Source organism: Mastomys coucha, unplaced genomic scaffold, assembly GCF_008632895.1.
Source record: "Mastomys coucha isolate ucsf_1 unplaced genomic scaffold, UCSF_Mcou_1 pScaffold6, whole genome shotgun sequence".
Taxonomy (NCBI): domain Eukaryota; kingdom Metazoa; phylum Chordata; class Mammalia; order Rodentia; family Muridae; genus Mastomys; species Mastomys coucha.
This window is the reverse complement of record NW_022196912.1, coordinates 93736851-93759698: the sequence shown is the minus strand read 5'-3', so window position 1 is coordinate 93759698 and position 22848 is coordinate 93736851. Positions and strand designations below refer to the sequence as shown.

General features: G+C 42.0%; 3 protein-coding genes across 8 annotated transcripts in view; 1 reads left to right on the top strand and 2 right to left on the bottom strand.

Annotated features, from left to right (window-relative positions):
* Window positions 1-719, bottom strand: part of Mpp5 (membrane palmitoylated protein 5) — an 84262-nt gene extending 83543 nt beyond the window's left edge. For both annotated transcript variants that reach the window (XM_031356290.1, XM_031356293.1), the window contains exon 1: window positions 486-719. The gene's annotated coding sequence lies outside the window, so the exon portion shown is untranslated. The remainder of the gene's footprint in view (window positions 1-485) is intronic.
* On the top strand, window positions 9-3488 carry LOC116080059. The gene is made up of 2 exons (XM_031356295.1): window positions 9-1941; window positions 3133-3488. Exon 1 carries the CDS (start codon window positions 36-38, stop codon window positions 1041-1043), a length of 1008 nt encoding a protein of 335 aa, XP_031212155.1. The 5' UTR covers window positions 9-35; the 3' UTR covers window positions 1044-1941; window positions 3133-3488.
* A 12537-nt stretch (window positions 3489-16025) lies between these two features.
* Fam71d (family with sequence similarity 71 member D) overlaps window positions 16026-22848 on the bottom strand; it is a 38912-nt gene continuing 32089 nt past the window's right edge. For 2 of the 5 annotated variants that reach the window (XM_031357659.1, XM_031357660.1), the window contains one exon: window positions 19530-19711. In XM_031357659.1, the coding sequence (XP_031213519.1) occupies window positions 19647-19711 (65 nt within the window). In that variant the 3' untranslated portion in view covers window positions 19530-19646. Of the gene's footprint in view, window positions 16371-18593; window positions 19712-22848 lie in introns of those variants that run through there. The other 3 variants (XR_004114692.1, XM_031357662.1, XM_031357661.1) reach the window with 3 other exon arrangements.

Genomic DNA, 22848 nt, shown 5'->3' with positions numbered 1-22848 from the left:
ACCAGGAAGCAGGAACTGTTTATCTGAAGAACGCAATGAGTAGCAGAACACCAGGCGCTGACTCAGGCAGCACAGGAACGCTGGCTGCATTCCGTCTTCCACGGGAAAGTGTTTTCCCAGGCTGGTTCCCCGATCGGGCCGGGGGGTGGGTGAGGGGGGGAGTCCCAGGGACTCGCAAACGCCGGGGCCTGGGCGCCCAGCAGCGAGACGACTCCCAGCGGGGGTGGCCCGCCACCGCGCCAAGGTGCTTCCCCCGCCCAGGGAACCGACCGACTGGCCGGCAACCGCGCCAGGGAGCGTTCCTCCAAGGGACAAAGGTTGGGCTGGCACCGCGGCGCCGGGCTCAGCCTGGGGTTCCCCAGGGGACCCTCGCGGGGCGGCGGGTCTGGGAGGGGGTGCGAGCCCCGCCGCCCCTCCCCCGCCGCGCTCCCGGGAACCTGTTGATTAAGATCGCCAGGGCCCCGCCGCTGCGGTCCGCCCCTTACCTCCAAGCCCCGGCGGCGGCCGATCCTCTCGCCCTTACTCGCTCCTCAACGCGGCCCAAGCGACAGCCCTCCGTCGGGCAGCCCTCAAAACACCGGATAAAGAATCCAGAAACTCCCGATCGCCTCCACCTCCTCCGAGTCTTCAGTCCCCGCCCTCTCCCCGCCGCCAGCCTCCTCCGTCGCCGCCGTCGCCAGCAACTCCTCCTCGAGGCCGCGCGAGACCGGCCCCCCGCGGCTGACGCCGGGCCGCGCACGCGCCCCTGGGAGAGAGGCTGGAGCGGATTGTCCAATCCTGAGCGAGCGTGCGGAGAGGGCCCGCTGATTGGTCCGCTCTGTTTTACCCCGCGGGCGCTCGGCCGCGCGCACTCGCGCTCCGTGATCTGCGAAGCGCTCGTCCCAACCGCTGAGTCGTTTCGCCGCTTCGCAGCTTCGCCGCTTCAGCCCACCGTCCCCGCCTCCGTGAAGTCGCCGTGCTTCCGGAGACTGACTCGGAAGCCGCTGAAGGCTCGACGGGTCTGGGAAGCAGTCATCTCCTATGGAAAATCCGGTTCCCTTTAAAGAGACTCCGGGTGTCCTGTCAGGCACGTCAAAAAATGCCAACGCTCAAAACAGCGGTGACGCCAACACCTGGTGGTGTACAGAGTCCTACACAATTCCCTGATTCCACAGACTACTCGTTTCTGAAAACCAGGAAGGATGTCAAAGGCCACACACACTTGGTTGTCACAGAAGTCTCCGGAGAGGCTAGTCCCAGCGCGAATCCATGCGGGTCATGACATAGCTATGCCACCATCTGGGAAGGGTGGACGCCGAAAGTGCTATGAAAGCGTCCATGAGGAACTGGATTTGGAGCAGACAGAAATATGTTCCATGCAGAAACCTCTTCTGCTGGACCAAAATCCATGGCTACAGCCTGTTGAGTTTTCTCCAGGGCACACGTCGTCATAGACAACTGTCCCTCTGTGCCTTCGTATATTCAATTAATCATGTTTTTATTTCCTCCCACCGTGGTTTTTAAGCACTATTCCCAATACACCCAGGCTCCTACCTACTACCCTTTTCGTCTTATGGGTTGTTAGTGTCCCTGAAGAACACTATGCCCTCTGAAGTAAGCACACCATCAGTTTAGGTGCTCAACTTTTTTTTTTTTTTTTTGGATCCTACTCTTTCTTCCTGGATCATCAACTTCAAATCTTATTGACATTTTAAGTATTTAAAGTTGTTTATTAGTATGTAGTAAGACAGCCAAAGACAGAGCTTTTTTACATACCTCTAAAGACCTCTTTCCTTCTGTCAAACATTCCTCAGTGGACTCTGAGTGCAGATGGACCACTTCCAAATATATGTAACTGAACTGTCTGCTTAATTCATCTTCTTCACAAAGAGGTGAGAATTTATGAAACCTCAAGTAAACTGTCTCCAGAATTCCCAGAAACTGTTAGGCCACATACAAAAGGTTAGTGAGTGTTGACATTCCTTTCTACCTTTTTAAATGCATAAAACATTATGTAACAAGTACTCTAGTTCCTCCCCCCTTTTTGGAAATGTTGACATATTTTAGCTAGTGTACTCTTGTTGTGAGGACTGTTCTGTGCTTGGTAGTGTGTTTGACACAATAGTTTCTGTTCATTAGATTCCAGGCACATCTCCCTTTCCAAAAGTGACAAAGATGTTTACAGATATTGCCAAAGGGTGGGGGAGAAAAATCACCTGCAGTTATGGACCACTAATCTAGCTTTTCGAAGAAACGATCTCTATATATAGTGTTCTTTTTTTAAAAAGACGCATTTTTTTATTTTGTGTATATGAGTGTTTGCCTGCATTTATGTATGTGTACAATCTACTTGGCTGGTGTTTGATGAGGTAAAGATCTTTGGATTCCCTGACATTCAGATTACAGACAGTTATAATTCACCATATGGGTGCTAGGAACTGAACCCAGGTACTCCTCAAGAACACACTTATCTTTCCAGCCACCCCCCCCCCCCCCCCCCCCCCCCCCCCCACCCGACAGCATTTCTTTCTATGTCTTCCAATAGCCCCATCCAGACAGCTTTCCAAAACATTTCCTCCCAAATGAACACCCCTGCTCGGTATCTTACCTTGCTTCCCCAGTTGCTTAGGTTTCCCTCTTCTTGGCTCCACTCTGATAAAATGATCAATCACTATTAGTGTGAAGCAATGGGAAGCTACCACTCTGGAAACATGAGAGATTCCTTTATAAAGTACAGTAAAATTTTATTATTTTATATCCTAAGTATAGTTTTATTTTTAAAAAGGGAAGACTGCGGCAAATATGATATCTATTCTTTGGTACACAGAACCTTTTCCAGAACCCCTATATCACACTAATTACTGGCCTTGTATGCAAAAATGGGTACCTGAAAGAGTGGAAACTATAAAAACTGCAGGCAAAGTGATGAGAGTGCTATTAAGTGGATGTGTGACAAGCCTTCCTGGACTTAAATTTTCTCATATGTGATTTAAGAGGGCTTTTGTTTCTGATTTTATGACTTTTGCAAGTGGAGTCCAACATGGATAGTATGGGAGTTAAGACAATATAACATTTATCCCAAAGTGGAATAAAATAGGTAATCAGTAATTTATTTAAAAACCTCCTGTCTGAAGAACTGTTCGTCCTTGTCAGAAAGCAGGCCACCTGCTGAGTCACCCTGGCTGATTTGTAACTAAACATTACGGATGAATAGAGAAAGCCAACTATAAAACCAACTGTAAGAAAGAGAACAACAACCGGATGCATCCTTGCTCCTTCATCGTCGTCTTGCTATCTGCTTATATCACCTACCGATGTGTTAAATTAGTAACCTGCCATGCTGCTTTAAATTTGAGGGAACACGATAGCATTGTAGTTTGGCCACTGTAAGACATCTAAAGCCTAAAATCTCAAATTTCAAGGTGCTACTATTTATCATTAACTTTGAAATCCTTAACCGTGGACATTATATCTTCTTTTTGTCTAGTAAAAGAGGTTTTCATAACTGAGTTAGTTGCCTAAGCATTTTTTTTTCTGAAATAGGTTCTCACTATATAGCCAAGGCTGGCCTTGAACATGCAATTCTTTGCCTTCCTTACTACCACAGTTATAGGCTTGTGCTACCATGCCTGGCTTTTGCTTACTTATTTTTATTGTATGCACTATAATATGTAATACAGTATGTAATTGCAAAAGCAGAAAGTGAATGAAACAAGTTATAAAACAAATTTGTTTCTAAGCTAACGCTATTAAACAGTTGCTATCATGTAGAATGTAAAGTTCTACTGTCTGTGATTAGCATTGACTCATTCAGATAGCATTGTGCTATAAGAAGTGAAACAGCTGAGAGACTCTGTCCTGGAAGAGTTCACAGTAAAGGGACAAGATAAATACAAACAGTAAAAAAGTATGGGAAATGAAATGAAAGAATCAAAAGAAGATAAAGTTCATGGCAAGAGTACTTTTCCTAGCTAATTGGAGGTAAGGATGAGAACAAAAAATAAACTAGTCAGAATACTAATAATGGAAAAATAGGTAGGAGTTGAGATTTTTATTAAAGGCTACCAAATTTGATTGGAGAAATAAGTTCAAGAGCTCTGTTGTACAAAATAGTGACTATACTTAATCATGTATGGCATACTTGAAAAACAGAGTGAATTTTAAGGTTCTCACCACAAAACATAAGCATATAAAGAGATGTTAATTAGCTCAGTTTGGCCATTCTACAAATATATACACATTTGAAAACATGTTATACATCACAAATATATGCCATTTTCATAAATTAAATTTTTAATTAAATTTAAAATAAAAAATAGACTGCATTAGTCACTTGTCAGCACTGTGTTATAATAACTGAGAAACACAGGGAAAGGCCTTGTTTGGGCTCAAGGTTTCAGTCCTTGGGTACTTATCACCCTTGCTCTTTGGCCCATACTCATGGGTGTGGGAACATGTAGTGGAGCAAAGCATCTCAGGTCAAAGATGACAAGAGGCAGGCAAGAGAAAGAGTGGAAGGATCTGGGAACAAGGGATACATACTCTTTGAAGGTTATCCACAGTGGCCGACTTCTTCCAACTAGGCCCTATCTACTAATAGCTCACTCAACTGTGATGTTCTTTTGATGCATTAATCAATCTATTGATGAAGTTACCATCCTCTCACATTGGGATTTGAGAGGGACACTGAGGCAGATTGATCTTTTGAGTAAGAGAGTTATTAGAAAAGCTATTAATGGCTGGGCAGTGGTGGTGCATGCCTTTAATCCTAGCACTTGGGAGGCAGAGGCAGGTGGATCTCTGAGTTCAAGACTAGTCTGGCCTACAGAGTGAGTTCCAGGACAGCCAGGGCTACACAGAGAAACCCTGTCTCGACAAAAACAAAACAAACAAAAAAACAAAAAAGAAAAGAAAAGCTATTAATGCTATTGACAGACAGACAACAACATGGCAGGGTTTCCTGGAAGCCATCCATAGGCAGATAACATGACAGGAGTTCTATTGAAAGTTCAGGTACATGCAACACTATGGGGGTCCTTTCTTAAAGGTCTCCAAGGAAGGGGGGCTTTCATAGCACTGATTGCAGTTAGGCTGCCTTCATTCTCTGGTGGCTGGGAGGAGAGGGTTCCTGCATTCCAGGGAGGGAATTAGTGACTCTGAGGATGTAGAGGAAGTGGGGGAGGGCACATTTATACCTAAGTGCTCTGATGTCTGGCACTTTGAGCCTTTAAATGCCTTTAAGGAAGTGGGAATTGAATTAGGACATTTGCTTGTCTCTTGCAATCAAAGTACCTGTGGAGTCTGTTAGAGAGAGATAGGGAGTTTAACATTTCCTTTAGAGTGGATGTAAGAAAGAGGCTACTGCAGGTGGGTGTGGCCTTAGATTAGCCCTTAGCTCAAAACCTACCACCTTCATAATTCAGTCATCTCTTAATTGTGCCAAAAAGCTGAGAACCAAACTTTTATCCCATAGCCCTTTGGGCAGGACACTTCATACTCAAAACACAATAGACATAAGCCATTTGTTTAAATTTGAATGACATCTATATAGGAAGTTGAAGTCTGTTCAATATTTAGGCTATCAGTCATTTATAACACTTTCATTTATACATTTCTTAGTGGCCCTGTAGCAAGCTAATGACATTTAGCTAAATAAAGCATGTTCCATGAAAAAATTTTATTCTGGAGAGAAGTAGTAGGTAAATTTGGAACTTAGAAATTTTCTGATGAAGAGATACTTCTGACTAAGTTTCAAAAAGCAAGTCAAGTCTGATTGTAAAATTACATATATCTTTTCCTCATCAATTGCCCAAATTTGTTTCATTTGCACAAAAAATATCAGTTACTACTTTAGCTCATGTTAGTATGTGAATGTCTTTGTGTAGGTCTGAGGAATATATAGACTAAACCTTCTATTCTCAAACTAATTTTGACTGAAACGTAATTGCATAACTGCTTCAAGCAGCTTTTGCATCTGGCATGGTGGTATATGGCCTATGGTCACAGCTATTCCAGAAGCCAAGGCAAGGGGATCATTTGAACCCAGAAGTTAATACCAGCCTAGGAAAGGTAGAGAGAGAACAATACCCAGCTAGTTTGGCTAAGAGCTTTCTTCATTTGGGTGAGACTCTAGGTCCCATCTCCAGCAGGGGCAATATGATAAGAGAGTTGGAACAAAAGAAGCTACAATCAAGATTAGTATGTGAAAGGAAGCTGTTTTCTGGGAAAGACTGGAGCCCCTTCCTTAGCCTGACATCCTCTACAAATAGAGTTTATGTGAAACAAAGCCGCAAAATACAAACAGGAAGGGAGCAGGACAACAAAAAACAGGATGCCCACATGCTTTGGGGCTCCTTTCTCAGCTTACCAGACCACTTCCCTGCTTGGGAGAGCTTTTTTATTTTTTTAATTTATTTATTATTATATCTAAGTACACCATAGCTGTCTTCAGATGCACAAGAAGAGGGCATCAGATCTCATTGCCAATGGTTGTGAGCCACCATGCGGTTGCTGGGATTTGTACTCAGGACCTTCAGAAGAACAGTCAGGGCTCTTAACAGCTGAGCCATCTCTCCAGCCCTTGGGAGAGCTTTTTGATTTCTTAGTAACCAATTTCGTTTCATACCTACCTTGAAAGCAAGGACTTTTTCTCCGTCTCCTCCTGGTGGCTACACGGATTTCCACCTACCCAGTGCTTTCTTCTTAAACTCCAATAAAATTCTCCTTGAGCTCTCTTGAGTCAGTTTCTAAATTCTTTTATTAATGAGGCTAAGAGTCTACAAAGGGAACTTAAGTGTCCCTGGTAACAATAACAAAAGTAATCCCCAGTGTTTAGCCAGGCTTGGTCAATGCTTTAAATTTTCAGCTACTTTGTTAATGTTAGGCAAAGGTGTGTTTGGATCTTTATCTGGACTTAATATTTTCTGTTTTCTCCTCTGGGATCTTTTTGTTTGTTTCTTTGCTTTTGTAAACCAAAAAATGTTTTTATAACTTATTTTATGACTGATTATTAAGATCTTCAAGATGGGGGCCTGGAGAGATGGCTCAACAGTTAAGAACACTGATTGTTCTTTAAGAGGACCTGGGTTCAATTCCCAGCACCTACATGGCAGCTCACAGCTCTCTGTAACTCCAGTTCCAGGAGATCTGACACCCTCACAGAGACATTCATGCAAGCAAAACATCAATACACATAAGATAAATAAATATTTATTTATTTACATTCCAGTCGTTGCCTCCGCACCCCCACAGTTCCTCAGCCTATTCTTCTTCCCCCTAGCCTCCAAGAGGGTGCTTCCCTCCACCCCCACCAGGCCTTCCCTTTTCCTAGGGCTTCAAGTTTCTAGAGGATTAAGCACATTTACTCCCACTGAGGCCTGACCAGGTAGCTCTGCTGTAACTTATGCCAGGGGCCTCAAACCAGCCCTTGTATGCTCCTGGTTGGTGGCTCAATCTTTGGGAGCTCCCTGAGGTCTGACTTAGTTGAGCCTGCTGGTTTTCTTATGGGGTCACTCTCCCCTTCAGCTTCTTTAATCCTTCCCCTAATTCAACCATAGGGGTCCCCAATTTCAGTCTAATGGCTGGGTGTGAATATCTGTTTCTGTCTCAGTCAGCTGCTGGGTGGGGCCTCTCAGAGACTCCTGCCTGTAAGCACATATAGCATCAGTAATAGTGTCAGGCTGTGGTGTGCACCCTCCACCCCCATGAGATGGACTCCAAGTTGGGCTGGTCATTGGACCACCTTTTCTTCAATCTCTGTTCCAGTTTTGTCCCTGAAGTTCTTTTAGACAGGACTAATTCTGGGTCAGAAATTTTGTCTGCGTGTTAGCAACCCAGTCCCTCCTCTTGAGGCCCAGTCTATCTACGTTAGGTGGACTCTTCGAGTTCTCTCTCCCCATTGTCGGGCATTTTGGCTAAGGTTACCCCCCCGCCCCCCATTGAGTCTGAAGAATCTCTCACCTCCTGGGTCTCTGGATAAATTGAAAAGACAAAACAAAACAAAACAAAACCTTCAAGATGAACTGGATGCTGAAATAGCTTTATACTTTGTTCCTTCACAAGGCCCATGTCTGAATCTGTCTCATTTGCTCAACTCAGGAAGTATTTTGTCTTAGCCTTGGCATTCAGTAACATCTCCTGGATGTGGCTGAGTAGCACATTCGTATGCTGATTTCTGAAGGTGTAGGCCTTACAGCCACAGTGCTATCACGTACTGCATCTGATGGCCGTGCTTTCCGGACAGTATCAATACCCTTTCCTTTTCTTGCTTCTGCTGCCAAGACCAAGACTCCTCTATACTCTTTAAACATAGTTCTTCTATTGGCATCTCCTTTGTTGATTACTTTTTGTCTCCTCAGATGGTAAGTTTTGGGGTGTCCTTGAGTTCTAACGTTAAACAGTTCACTTCTTTCTGGATTTGAATGACAGCTGTAGTGCCTGCCATAATCAGAAGAAAGTCATTGATTTCTCTGGGGTTTAACTTACTCATTTATAAAATGAAAGTGAAAAAAAAATAGTTATCTTCTATACTGGCTCTGAAGATTAAGTGAATTTATACATGTAAGTTGTTTAGAGCTGTGACCAAACACTATGTTATATGTCTCTATCATTTGTATCATGTTCTGTGTGTTGCTGTGGATGAAATGGCAAGGCCTTGTGCATAGGCGATTGCTCTACCATTGCGCTACAGCCCTGGCCCCACCACTGTGTTCTTGACTATTTATTTACTTAGTCCCTTGATGATTTCATCTGGTCTCATGGCTTCAGATTCTATCTAAACACACTAAACTTCTAAACTCCAAATATATCTATAGTCTGGAGTTCTACCCTAAGCTGCATATACTGAATTGACTGCTCAGCATCTTCAGTTGATATTCTAACAAGCACTGAAAAGTTAATGTGAAAATTATCATTTTGTCTAGTTCCTATTTGTTCAGGCACTCCTTTACACTGTACATAAAACCTCTCATGAGATTCTGTTATACCAAGCTTCAGAAGATACCAAGGCTAGGGACATGGCTAGGGTATGAGTGAGGGTGCTTACCACCAAGCTTGACAGCCTGTGTTTGATTTCTGGGATCTGTATGGTAGAGGGAGAGAACCAGCTACCACAAAGTTGTCCCCTGACCTAGACATGTTCACTGCCATATGGAAGGGCAGCAAGCACATAAATAAACACATACATACATACATGCACACATTACATACATACATACATTTATATTTAAAAGCTATCCAGGTTGCAACCCTGGTATTTCCAATCTTGGCGTAGTCCAATCCATCACCTTTTACCTAGATTATTACAGTAACCTCCTTCCCATCAGTAGTTTCTCTTCTTAGCATAGCTCCCAGAAAGCGAAATAAAGATGAAGTCCAGTGTCACTCTGCTTCAGTACTCTCTGGGTCCACATGATCATCATTTTGCTGACCTCTGCTCTTACTACAGTTTCCCTTTCTCATTTCATATCAAACACATTTCTGCTCTTGTTGCCCCTCCTGTTCCAACAGCTTGTATCAAAGGCTTTGCATTTGATGTTTCTTGGGCTTGAAGCAGTCTCCACATGGCTGCTTTGCTCCATCTGGGTCACATTTCAGATGTTCCCAGTGAGGTTTGCTACACACTAGATCAATAGCAACATCTTCCACACTGTCTCCTACTACTCCCTTTTTAGTATCTCCACTACTCTGTTTTTCATTACATGTATTCACACCTGATGTACTGCATATTATCTTGCTTCCCCAAATGAGACTTATAGGTACTATAAAGACAAAGATTTAATTTTTTTCCTTATTATTTTTAGATTTCTATTTTTCCTTATTATGTATTCCTTATATAATTTTTTATTAATTTTAGATTTCTATTTTCCTTATTATTATGTATTGCTTATTTATTTTTATTTATTTTATAACTCTATTTTTCCTTATTATTTTTAGACTCCTATCCATTTATTATAGTATCTGATACACAGAACTTAACATATATTTGCTGACTAGATTATGAATGACATAGAATATAGAGAGATGATGAGTTAGAGACAAACCAGTTTTATCATGTTTGGCTTATGATGATCTCATTTCATAAGAACATTCTTCATGGAGGTGATTGCTTCTGTCTCCTGTTTCTTCCATCCAAGTGGCAGGAGGTAAATAATGTAGACAGTGGCAAATAAAGAAAACTATTTGTATTTTCCTGCTTTGTTGCTATGCTTCATGGGTTACTATAGCTACTATAATTTAATTATACCTTACTTACTTGGTATAGCCATGAATTAGAAAACAAAATGTCCCTTCTGAAGACAGACTAGATGACTAATTATTTGCACTTTACTATAGCTCTAGAACTTCTACATGTTTCTGGCAAGCTAAAACATCTTTTTTCTAATATATAACAATTCTAAAGGCTTACAGTGTGAAGTTTCAGCAGCTGTGCCAATTCTGTAGTCATGAAACAGACTAGGGGAAGTCAGGTTAATTGTGAATTTTTGATGGAAATTTCAAAATAGGTATGAGAAGCAAATCTACCTAGAACTTGCTAAAATCTATCAGTGGAAGCTGACATAGTACAGTGTATGAACTTGTCACAGGAATCCCTAACCTTCCCATGTGAGAGACTCCTGAAGAATTTAGGTAGGTTTTGGCTCTCAAGCAGGGGAGGGAGACCAGGAGCACCCAATGCTTCCCTGTGGGGCTTTCTGGAAAGCCCCCCCACCCCCGTGGAGGTGGACAGCGTTTTGTCTCTCCAAATGAACTTTTAGAGGACTGTTTCAGAGCATAATTGTGACTTTAAACTGTTTAAATCAAGTAGAGGTAAACAATATGTAGCTCCTGCTAGGGCTTAACTATAAACAAGTGCTCAGAGAAAGCTTTTAGGCCTCATGGCCCCTGGGTAACATTTTGAGCAAACACAGGAAAACAGAGCAGTGTCTCAGCCTTCTCATCTCAGGTCAGAGCATTAGAGAGCTGAGAGCAACTGGACCACAGTAGTGGAATGCATTGCTTTCCCCTCCTCCTAGGTTGTGATTTGTGTCTATGTATGAGTACACAGAACATCTTGATAAAATGCACAAATTTGCTTTAATGGAGACATGGAGTAGCTACAAGAGTATTAAAACTTCAGTTAGCAAAGTTTCATAAAGCACCTGAAAAGTCCATATAAAACACAGACAGGACAAGTACTGGCAGTAAAATTGGGGATAGATTATGTGATTCACTGTTATGTAGTCTCTCCATTTGTGTGGGTCAGGAAACCAGAAGCAATCTTTCTGGGTGGCTCTGGTTTATGGCTTCTCCTGAGGTTATAAATCAGGGTGGCAGCTGAGACAGTCATCTGCAGGCATGACAGAGGTTAAGGTTTAACACTCTCATGACTGTTTACTATAGACACCACTTTTTGGTCATTTGCCTTTTTCTTTGAGTGGCAATAGCTCTCTCACCCCAGAACAAAGGATCCAGGAGAAAGAGACATCAAGACAGAAACCACAGGCTTTTGCATGATTTAGTCTCAAAAGCCAGTCACTAAATCTCACCCACAGTCAAGGGAAATGGGTAGACTCTGCCCTTGAGGAAATATCAAGTATTTGGCACCATATTTGGGGGGTTATGGTTGATTAGTCATCTGGTTTGATTTGTTTTTATATTTTGTACTTGTTAGACAAAATTTACCACTAAGCTGTCCCCAAGTCCTGAGGAAAATATATCTATGACCTTGGAACATTTTATTCCCTTTGAGCAGGCAACCATTGGAATTATGTAGATAAAATAAAATAATAGTAGACCATTATCAAGATCTATTCTTTTGCTCATATTCATGTAAATAAATTATACCTGCTTCCGTCCCAACCCCCACCCAACTGACTACTATGATCCTGGCAGAAAATTCTTACCCATTCCTTTCTTATTAGTAATATAGGAAATGACACACTCCCACGACAGATTGCTTTATATCTATAGCTTAGCATTTTTGATATGACACTTTGTCAAAAGGTATCATAAATAAGCATTTAAACCTCAAATTTCAGAATTCAGTTGCCTTTGTCTTCAAATTCAGTCCCTAGATAAGCTTAAAAGGGTTACTTCGGCCGAAGTTTTCCCTTCAGAAGTTGTCCCCCTGCCAAAATCCATAGAAACTGCTTTAAGCTTTACATCTCTGATTGTCTAAAGGAATATGGGTACCCCCAAATATACTTTTTAAAAGACAGAATCTTTCTACACTGTATTGATACACTCCTAGACTCAAGTCATACAATCACTGGGACTTCAGGTATACACCATTTCAGACCTGTTTAAGGCTTAAAAAATATTTTGATGATGTGGATGTGCTGATCTTGCCTACATCTATGTCTCTGCGTCACATGTGTGTCTGGTATTCCTAGAGGCCATGAGAGTATTGGATCCCCCAGGGACTGGTTTATAGACACTTCTGAACCACCATGCTGGAAACTGAAAAAGGGTTTTCTGGAAGAGCAGCAAATGCTCTTAACTGTTGAGCCATCTCCTGATCCCCACGGATAAAAATTCTTATGCTAATTCACAAATAAAAGGGAAAGCAGCAAGAATTCATTTGACTATCATATAGTATATAGCTTCTATGACTCTTCTCTAACAGGCTATTGGGAAACGTGTTCCAAGTCAAAACTTCAGACTGGAAATTGATCCCTTCCTTCTTTTCTGCCATGCTGGCAGCAGCTTTTCCAGGAGTGGAGCAGGTAAGCTCTCATTCTGGGTCACAGAGTCCTGTGACAGGGCAGTTCAATACATCAATAAGAGCAAGCAGGTTTGGGTGAAGGTATACTTTTTTTTTAAGCCTTCTAAAACTGTTAGCTTTCCTTTTAGTGGTGCTGGAAATTGGACTTAGGGCCTCAGGTGTGCTAGGCATCAGTGAGTGTGTGTGTGCGTGTGTGTGTGTGTGTGTGTGTGTGTGTGTGTGTGTGTATACGTATGCTTTCAGTCACTATAATAAAATAAATGATGAACTATGACTTTGACTCATAGTTTCAGAGGTTTCAGTCTGTGGTTGCTTGAGGCCTATGGCTGGACATTACATCGTGGTGAGAAAACATGTAAAGAAATACATTTCATGGTGGCCAGGAGACAAAGGGAAGGAGGAAGAGAATAGAGTCATAACATCCTTGTGAAAGGCACATCCCTATCTTAGTTACTTTCCTATTGCTGTGACAACCACTATAATCAGGGCTACTCAGAAAAGAAAGTATTTAATTGGGCTTATGGCTCCAGGGAGTTAGAAGTATCATGACAGCAGGCAGGCAGGCAAGCATGATGCTGGAGCTGGAGGTTGAGCTGGAGCTGAGAGCTTACATCTGATCCATAGGCAACAAGCAGGAGAGAGAGCGAGCACTAAGTGGCAATGACATGACGTGGGCTGATAAACCTCCAAGACCGCTTCTACTAACAACCTCCTCCAGCGGGGCAACACCCAGTCATTCCCAAACATTCAAACATGTCTACCAATTGGGGACCGAGCATTTAAATCTATGAGCCTATGGGGGCATTCTCATTCAAACCACCACCACCTGCAGTGATCTCATTTTCTCCCATTATTTAAAAGTCAGCTACCTCCTAATAGTACCAAAAGCTGGGACCAAGTTTTCAATACATGGACCTTTGGGGGCCATTCCAGATCCAAACTATAGGACTGCATTGTTTTAGTTTATAGTTATATACTGCCTTTAAGAATAAACTTTTTGCTGGGTGGTAGTGGTGCACACCCTTAATCCCAGCACTTGTGAGGCAAAGGCAAGCAGATTTCAGTGAGTTGGAGGCCAGCCTGATCCACAGAGCTAGTTCTAGGACATCCAGGGCTACATAGTGACATGCTATTTCAAAAAACAAAAACAAAATAAAAAAATTAAACAAAAAATAAAAATCAACTTATTAAAGTATAACTTACATGAAATAAAACATTCCCACTTTTAAATATCTTATTGACAAATATATACATGGATATAACAGCCACTTTAGTAAAAAAATAAGATGTTTTCATTTTATTTCAAAAGATAAGAAGTTCCCTTGTCTCCATTCACTTCCAATAACTATTTTTTCCCTTCTGTGTGAGACTTAAGCATTCTCCCTTGAATCTTCCTCCTTAGCTTCTGTAGGTCTCTGGATTATAACAAGGTTATCCTGCACTTTGTGGCTAATATCCACTTATAAGTGAGAAAATACTATGCATGTCCTTTTGGGTCTGTGTTACCTCACTCAGGATGATATTTTCTAGTTCCATCTATTTGCCTGCAAATTCCGCTATGTCCTTGTTTTTAATAGTTGAATAGTATTCCATTGTGTATATGAACCACATTTTCCTTATCCATTCTTTGGTTAAGGGACCTTTGGATCATTCTTATTTCTGGCTAGTACAAATAAAGCTGCTATGGACATAGTTGAACAATGTCATGTGGTGGTATGATAGAGCATCTTCTGAGTACATGCCCAGGAGTGGTAGAACTGGGTCTTAAAGCAGAGCTATTCCAAAATTTCTGAGAAACCACCAAATTGATTTCCAAAATGGTTGTACAAGTTTGTACTCCCACCAGCAATGGAGGAGTGTTCCCCTTGCTCCACATCCTTGCCACCATGTGCTGGCTGGGAGAAGAACAGGCATTGGGGTAGTGAGAGGGCTGGGAGACAGAAGGAAACTCAGTGGGGGGCATTTCTGAGAGAAGCCAGAGACCTGGAAGTGGGGGATGCTTTTGGGAAGATATGGGGTGACCCTAGCTGAGACTCCTAGCAGCAGGGGAAGGATATAGAGTCTGAAGTGGCAATCTCCTGTAGCCAGGCAGGACTTCCCATGGAGGGAAGAAAGGAGGACACCAACCTACCCACAAAACCAAAATTTGCCCTGCCTACAAGATGTGCAGGGATAAAGGAGGAACAATGATAGAGGGAATGGCCAACCAATGACTGGCTGAACTTGAGACTCACCATGAAAAAGAGCTAACCCTTGACATTATTGATAGTCTGCTATGCTTGTGGACAGGAGCCTAGACATGAAGCCTGTCTTCTGAGGCTTCATCCTGCAGCTGATGGAAACAGTTGCAGAGACCCACACCCAAACATTAGGCAGAGTTCAAGGAGTCTTGTGGAAGAATGGGGGAAGGATTGCAAGAGCCTTAGGTAATAGGAACTCCACAGGAAGACTTACAGAGCTAACTAATCTAGGCCCATGGGGTCTCACAGAGATTGAACTACCAACCAAAGAGCATGCATGGTCTAGACCTAGCAGATGTGCAGCATGGTCTTCATATGGTCCTCAACAATTGGAGCAGGGACTGTCTCTGACTCAGACCCTGTTGCCTGCCTTTACATCCCTTTCCTCTAGCTAGGCTGCTTTGTCTAGCCTCAGTGGAAGAGGATGCACTTACTCCTGATACAACTTGATGTGCCGGGTAGGGTTGGTACCTGGGGGGAGTGGGTCAAGGGGGATGGTAGGATGGGACTGGGAAGAAGAGTGGGAGCTGCAATCAGTGTGTAAAGTGAATAAAGGGAAAAATGTTCCCTTGTACCACTCTGCAGTCATTACCCTCCTAAACAACTGTACCCCAGGTAGCCACTGAACTATCTTATAAATGAGCTCTTTTCCAAATCTTTTAAATCACTCTAGGTGTTCCTTGACTATTGGGCTTCTTTCAACATGTTTCTATGATTGCAGTGTTGAAGCATTTATTAGTAGTTTGTTTCTTTTGGTTGCTAAGTGCTATTGCTGTATGAACATACCACAATTTGTTCAACTACTCATCTGTTGATGGGTAATTGGATTGTATCCAAGTTTTTTCTGCTACAAACAAACCACTATAATCATTTGTGTGTGTGCCTTGTTTTGAACTTATATCTTGTTGTGAATGTGCTTTTCATCTTTCTTTGGTCATCTGGTAAGAATCTTAGGTTTGTAAGAATTTTCTGACTTATTTCTAAGGTCCTGTACAGCAACCTTTTGAAGGACCCTTACTAGTAATAACCAGTCATAGTTAAGAGTATCTTTCCTAGTTTGTCATAGATTATCTATATCAAAGAAATAGTTTATAAAGAAGTAATTTCCAAATTGCAAAATGTTTATTTGTACTTCAGATTTTAACACATCACCAGTAGTAGTCTCTTGTTGGTATCATGGGAATCTTTCTTGATGTGGAGGTAGGAAAGAAATTCTTTCCATCTTTAGAGAAGCAGGTGAAGGAAGACAAATCCCCTGGGCAGTGAGCCAAGAGAATAATAGGTAAAGGATTGTTCTCTAGAGGAGTACTGCTAAGCAGAAATATGCACGAGTTTGCGAGTTACTGTTTAGCTTGGCTATAAGGCTTCTCGTGTTCAAATCCCGTTTCCACCATTTTCTAGAGATTCATATACCTTGAGCAAATATCTTCCAAGCTTCAGTTCACCATCTGCAATGAAGGGAGACAACAGTACTCTATGGTTTGCTGTGCAGATTAATTGAGATAGTATATGAAAAGCGTGCTGTAGAATGACCAGCTGGTTTTAAAACAATTAAGTAGTAACTTTATTTTTTAATGTCTAGGAGTGTTTTGTCTGCACACATGTATGTATGTGTACTGCATACATGCCTGGTTGCTCATGGAGGCCAGAAGAGGGTTTCAGATCCTTTGGAACTGAAGTTACACATGGTTGTTAGTTGCTATGTGGTACTGGGAACCGAACTCAGGTCCTTGGCAAGTGCTGTGAACTAGAGAGCCATCTTTCTAGTCCTTAAGTGGTAACTTTAACAACTCTTTGGACAAGGATTGTCTGTAATTTCCTGGTTTTCCTTTTTGATTTTGGGGTTGCTGGGTATTAATGTCAGGGTCTTGTACATGCCAGGACAGGCAGGTGCCCCTTCAGTGACCCACATGCCCAGAGCTATAGTTCCCTTTAAATGAATTTCTTACAAATCTGTTTGCAAATGACACTCAGTTAATTGTTGCTTAGTATCACGTGTTGCCAAATTGTGGACTCAAATTAGCACCAAGTATTCAGCTAGGACACAAATATCTAAAGAACTCAGTCCTCACCACCAGGGACCCCAAAACAAACAATGCAGGAGACAGAGTGGGGCTGGCATTACAGGAAAGACACAGAGAAGAGCAATTTGTCCTAACAAGCCCAGATCAAAGATGCCTTATAAACTGAGTTTGTAAATTGAAATCCTTTTAATTTTCAGCGCTCTATAGCTTCTTTTAAAATACATATCCACAAACAAGGAAAAAAACACATCTAAAATAGAATTTTAGAAATTAGATTGGCATGAAGTGATTAGCCTTTATTTCTGCCACACAAAAGGTTTTGCTGTTTTCCTCTTGCAGAGATAGATTGTCTTTTTCTGAGTTGGGTTTTGTTTTTAGTTTAGTAGTTTGTACTGATCTGACAAAAAACACAAAAGTCATATTATTTCACAGGTCTGAAATACAAAATATATTCTTACATACAAAGTAGCCTAAACGGTTTTACTTTGAAGTATAAGACTAAAAATTAATACAAATAAGCAATTAAAAAGTAAAATTAGAAGTGGAAAGATACCTTAGCTGTTACACGCTTGCCGCTCTTGCACAGGACCTGGGTTCAGTTCCTGGCACTCACATAGCAGTTCATAACTAACTATACAGTACATAGTACTATCTACCACTAGTCAAGTTCCAGGGAGTTTGATATCTTCATTCAACCTCCAAAGGTATGGGTATGTACACAGCGCCCATACAAGCAGGCAAAACACTCGTACACACAAAAGTACAAATAAGTCTAAAAATATTAAAATAAAAAAGAAAAGACTTGGTATGTAGAGCTACTGTAGTACAGCACTAATGTGTAAGGACCTGCATTCATCCCCAAATGCTACTGAAAAAAGTAATGCTAAAAATAAAATAATAAGACTATTTATAATGAAGCTTTTCATTATAACTTAGGATCTATGTACAGGCAATATGGCTTAGGTAAGGTGCTTGCTGGTCAGCCTGACAACCTATATTCAGTCCCTGGGACCAGTATAGTATAAAGAGAGAAATAACTCCCATGTAGTAGCAGTAGTATGTAATTCTCTCCCAGTGCCTCACCAAAAGCCCCCTCAGTTCTGCCTCCTGCTGGAGTTGCCATCTGGCCTGTGGTAAGAGTCTAGAGAGGAGTCCACAACAAACCCCTCCACATTCTGTTCTAACTCTTTTTTTTTTTATTAGATGTTTTCTTTGTTTACAATATCTCTTTTCCCAGGTTCCCCTCCAAAAGAAAAAATAAAAATAAAATAAGAAAAAAAATTTTTAAAAATCCCCCAAACTAAAACAATCCCCTGTTCCTTCCCTTCTCCCCCTGCTCACCACCCCACCCTCTCCCACTTCCTGGCCCTGGCATTCCCCTACATACAACCTTCACAGGGCCAAGGTCCTCTCCTCCCATTGATGACTGACTTGGCCATCCTCTGCTATATACGAGCTCCTGGAGCCATGAGTCCCCCCATGTGTACTCTTTGGTTGGAGTTTTAGTCCCTGAACTCTATCTGCAATTGTACCTCATTTGTTACTACAGAAAACATAATGAGATTTATGTTGAGTCAACTTTTTATAGTTTTCTGAAAGTGTCTCATCTTCCATTTAAATCTACAGAGACCTATATTGAAAACTCACCTTTAGGCCATCCAACAGGTTTTTCCAATGTGACCTTTTCTGTTTTACTAGACTTGTGTGCATTCCCCCTGAGAAAGGGGGAGACAGATGAGGTCGAAGGTTGGGGAATTAGAAAAGGATTTAGAATGGGGGGGGAGCCAAAGGGGAAGAGGGGCTCGAGTACAGGCAGATGGAAGTGATATCATTAGAGAAAAAAAGTGGGAGAAGGAAGGCCCAGGACAAGAGAAAGGGGCACACAAGGAGAAAACTTAATCTGGGTCTCTAGTTCAAACGGTGTTCTAAACCCCTCCCAGGTGTCTACGTTCTTTGCAGGGGAGCTCACTGCTCTTCACAAACCTGGTCCCTTCTGGGGCCTTCCTTCCCCTTTTCTTTTTAGTTTGGGTTAAACAGCAGCGCATGAAATGACTGCTTAGAATTTGATTTGTAGTATTGAGCAGGAAGGTAAAAGAAACTGGTGGGGTGGGAAGGAAACCGGGTATTTCATGTATGATTTTCCTCTCGTTTCTTGAAGTGTTGTCTTTGGTCTCATTCCTTGTCATGTAGGAAGAATACTATGGCATCATAAGAAAGCCTATGCCCTGGGCTCACTACAAAGAAATCGGAAAGGTTGAGAAGAATGAAGCCTTGAAAGGTAAGAAATTAAAAATCAAGGAAGGAGAGGAGTGACTTGGGTCCAGAGACACAGGTCTAACTTGGTACCTGCCATGTCTTTACGTGGCCTTGCTTATAGGAACAGTGTATTTGAAGTGCCACTTTCTACAAAACATGTCACAGAAACCCCTTCAGCTGCAGAGCTGTGTGGGAGGCCAACCACATAGTTTTGTCCTTAACTACCATTGCCTAGGAGCCTGGGAGCTCACCACAGAGACTGATTTCTCCCAGCATTGGGCAGCATTATTATTCTGGCTTTACCTAGAAATTAGAATTACAGAGGCGTTTTAGTGTTTGTTTAGACTGAATTTAATAGAAGGAGGGCTTAGGATGGGGTAACCTTTGCCTTCTTGAGGTAGAGAGTATTAATTACCATGAGTGTGTGAGAAGGAAAAACTTGATTCAGAGTAGGGTGAAGAAGGGGAAAGAAATGCTAATCAGGGGGAAAACTGAGAAACTATACAAGCCTAAGTAAGAAAATCGGGAAGACACAGGAGAAGAAAGAAGAAGAAACAGGGAAATGTGAAAGAACAAACAGGGAAAACGGTTAATGCCTTGTGGCAACCTGCACGCCACTTCATACACTGTGCCACGCCTGCGGTTCAGCAAGCTCTAGGTGCACTTTCGCTACTCCATTGCTGTCCCTGTGGTTAGTCCCTGATGCCCAGGACACCCGCTTCAAGCTACCTGCTAGCCTTCCAGAATAGCTTCTGGCCAGCAGCAGCACAGAATATCAGCTTTTAGAATTAATCACTGTCAAAATGCCCTCCTTAGCCCAACAGCCCAGCCACATACAGAGGAAGTGAAATGATATGTTCATGTAATGGAGAAAGTTGGGTTAGAACTAAAGCCTGAGGCCTCTGACTCAACATCAGTGTTCATTTGCCTTTTTCAACATTTCCATATCCTCTCTGGCTCCCTTTCCCAGATTGCTTCACGAATTTATATATCCTAGTCACGCTGTCTCCCAAATCGTCTACCTTTGTCTTGTTTCTACAAGTAGACTTACAATAACTCTGCATGTGTGTGTACGCATGTGTGGTAAGTGCACATGTGTGTGTGCACATCTATACATGTGGAGGGCAGAGAACAATCTTAGGTGTCTCCTCAGGACATGTCCACTTTGATTTTTGAGACATGGACTCTTATGACCTGAGGCTTCCAGATTCAGCTAGACTATTCTGTGACCACCAAGGATCCTCTGTCTCTGCATAGTGCCGAGATTACTAGTGTGTGTTACTACACCCAGCTTTCTCTATGGGTTCTGGGGATTGACCTGATATCCTCATGCTTCAGCACGTTAGTGTTTGATTTTTGAGACATGGACTCTTATGACCTGAGGCTTCCAGATTCAGCTAGACTGTTCTGTGACCACCAAGGATCCTCTGTCTCTGCATAGTGCCGAGATTACTAGTGTGTGTTACTACACCCAGCTTTCTCTATGGGTTCTGGGGATTGACCTGATATCCTCATGCTTCAGCACGTTAGTGCCTGACCCTGTCAATAAGTCATCATCATCTTTGTCATCATCGCCATCACCCTACCATCCTTGTTAATATATATCAACTGTGTAAAATGTGTAAGCAACTCTTTCTGACACTCTAGAGTTACACTATGGACTGCTTCTTATCTCCACCTTGACTGTTATTTCTAACAGCTTCCTACCTACTCTTTCTGTCTGGCTGTCCTCCAGCTTCTCTTACAGATTTAGTCAGTAGAGAAGCCATTATTAAACCTGACACAAATTTACCACTTCTTTTTCCTTCAATGGTTTTTCTTTGGCTAATACACAGACTTATGGCAAGTGGTTTGCTTGATATTTTTGTTTAATCTCTCCTAAGTCTGCCAAAGTACTTCATATAAAATACATGCTCATGCAACTTAAAAACCTTGAAGTTGTACCAGAAGGCAGGTAGAACTATCAGTCACAGATAAGGTAAAGACAACCATACTGGTACCCTGCATGAACTGGACATCTATAGCTAACTAAATGAATCGTAGTTTTATCTCTGTGTTGTGGCAAGTTAGTGATGGTCTTTAGCAGCCAGGCTGCCATTAGATGGATCCCTGCCTTTGGCAAACAAGGAGGGCATTTGTTTGGGTTACTGGTCCTGGGTAGATCTGGAGTGTCTTGACATCTTTATAAATTATAGTTTGTGGTAGAAGGTGATGGGTGAAAATTCTACAAACTAAAAGGGAGGTCTTGTATTTTCTTTTTAAAAAGATTTTCTTTTTAATATGTATATATGTCTGCGTGTGTGTATGTCTATGAGAGTGTGTGTCATGTGTGTGTGGTTGCGAATGGAGGCCGGAGGTATCAGATATCCTACAGCCTGAGTCACAGGCAGTTGTTAGTTGCCTAACTTGGAGCCAGAAACCAACTGGGATCCCCTAAAAGAGTGGTTCACATCTCAGCTACTGAGCCACCTCTCTAGCCCCCACCTGGCATTTTCTTTATTGAAGCACTTTTCTATATGGTGGTCTCAGGTTCAGCTCTGCAGATCAGAATGCAGTTCCCACATGTGGTGAAGCTCAGCAGGTATTTTGGATACTGATTCCCAATGAGCAGATATAAAGACAAATCCCATTTGTGTAAAACTCTATTAGTATTTGGGCTGGAGGGGCAGCTATTTTAGTTCCCAGCACTCACTCGATGGCTCACAACTTTCTATATCTCCATTACCAGGGCATCTGATGCCCTCTTCTGATCTTGCCCAGTATCATGTACACACATGGTGCACATACATACATGCATACAAAACACTTGTACACATAAAAGAAACAAATTGTTAAAAAAAAAAAGTGTTATGCCTATCCTATAATCCTCTTTTCCTTTCTCTTTCCTCTTTTTTTGGGGGGTGGGGGATGGGTTTTTGTTTTTGCTTTTGTTTTTGCTTTTGTTTTTGTTTTTTGTTTTGTTTTAGTGGAACAGACTTTTAAATATGACTACTAATGTCTTCAAATACTCTTGTTCTTGTTTTTTTTATTTTTTTATTTTTTCCTCTCCACTTAAACCAAGTTGAGTATTCTTCTTTCCATAGTATTCTTTTATAAGTGCCATGTAGGCAAAGCTTATTCCAGTCCACAGGTTAGAGAGTGGCTGGGGTGAGCAAGCAGTCAGTCAAAGTCAAGGCTTCTAATGGCCTGTGTGACAGACAACCTCCTCAGTTATATGTTTGTTGTTAGAAATTGAAGATTCTTTAAGACATGAGAATACACAAATAAGAAATCCCCACACCCAAACATTAATTAAGTCACCCCACAGTGAGTGTTAGGCTAAAGATGTAAGTGGGAAGAGCAGAGGAGCTGAGTGATTTTAATTTACCAAAAATATTCCCCATACAAATGTGGGAAGGATAGGAGGTTCTGTTGCTGCTGTAGGTTGGATCCATCTTGAGAGCTCATCTTGGAGTAGTTCTTGCCTAATAGATTAGACTCAGGGAACTGGGAAGTCAAATGTGACCCGCATACTTGAAAGGGTCTGAAGATGGTCTCTCCAAGGGTGGAGTGTTTATAATTTTGGGAAGGCAGCAGAAGGCCTAGCTGGAACCCTTTGTTCCTAACCATCTACAGTTACAAGAACCCTAAGTAACTCTTGTCTACT

What these genes read in the sequence shown, in the direction of transcription:
- LOC116080059 (XM_031356295.1), top strand. Translation starts at nt 36, where the DNA reads ATGAGTAGCAGAACACCAGGCGCTGACTCAGGCAGCACAGGAACGCTG.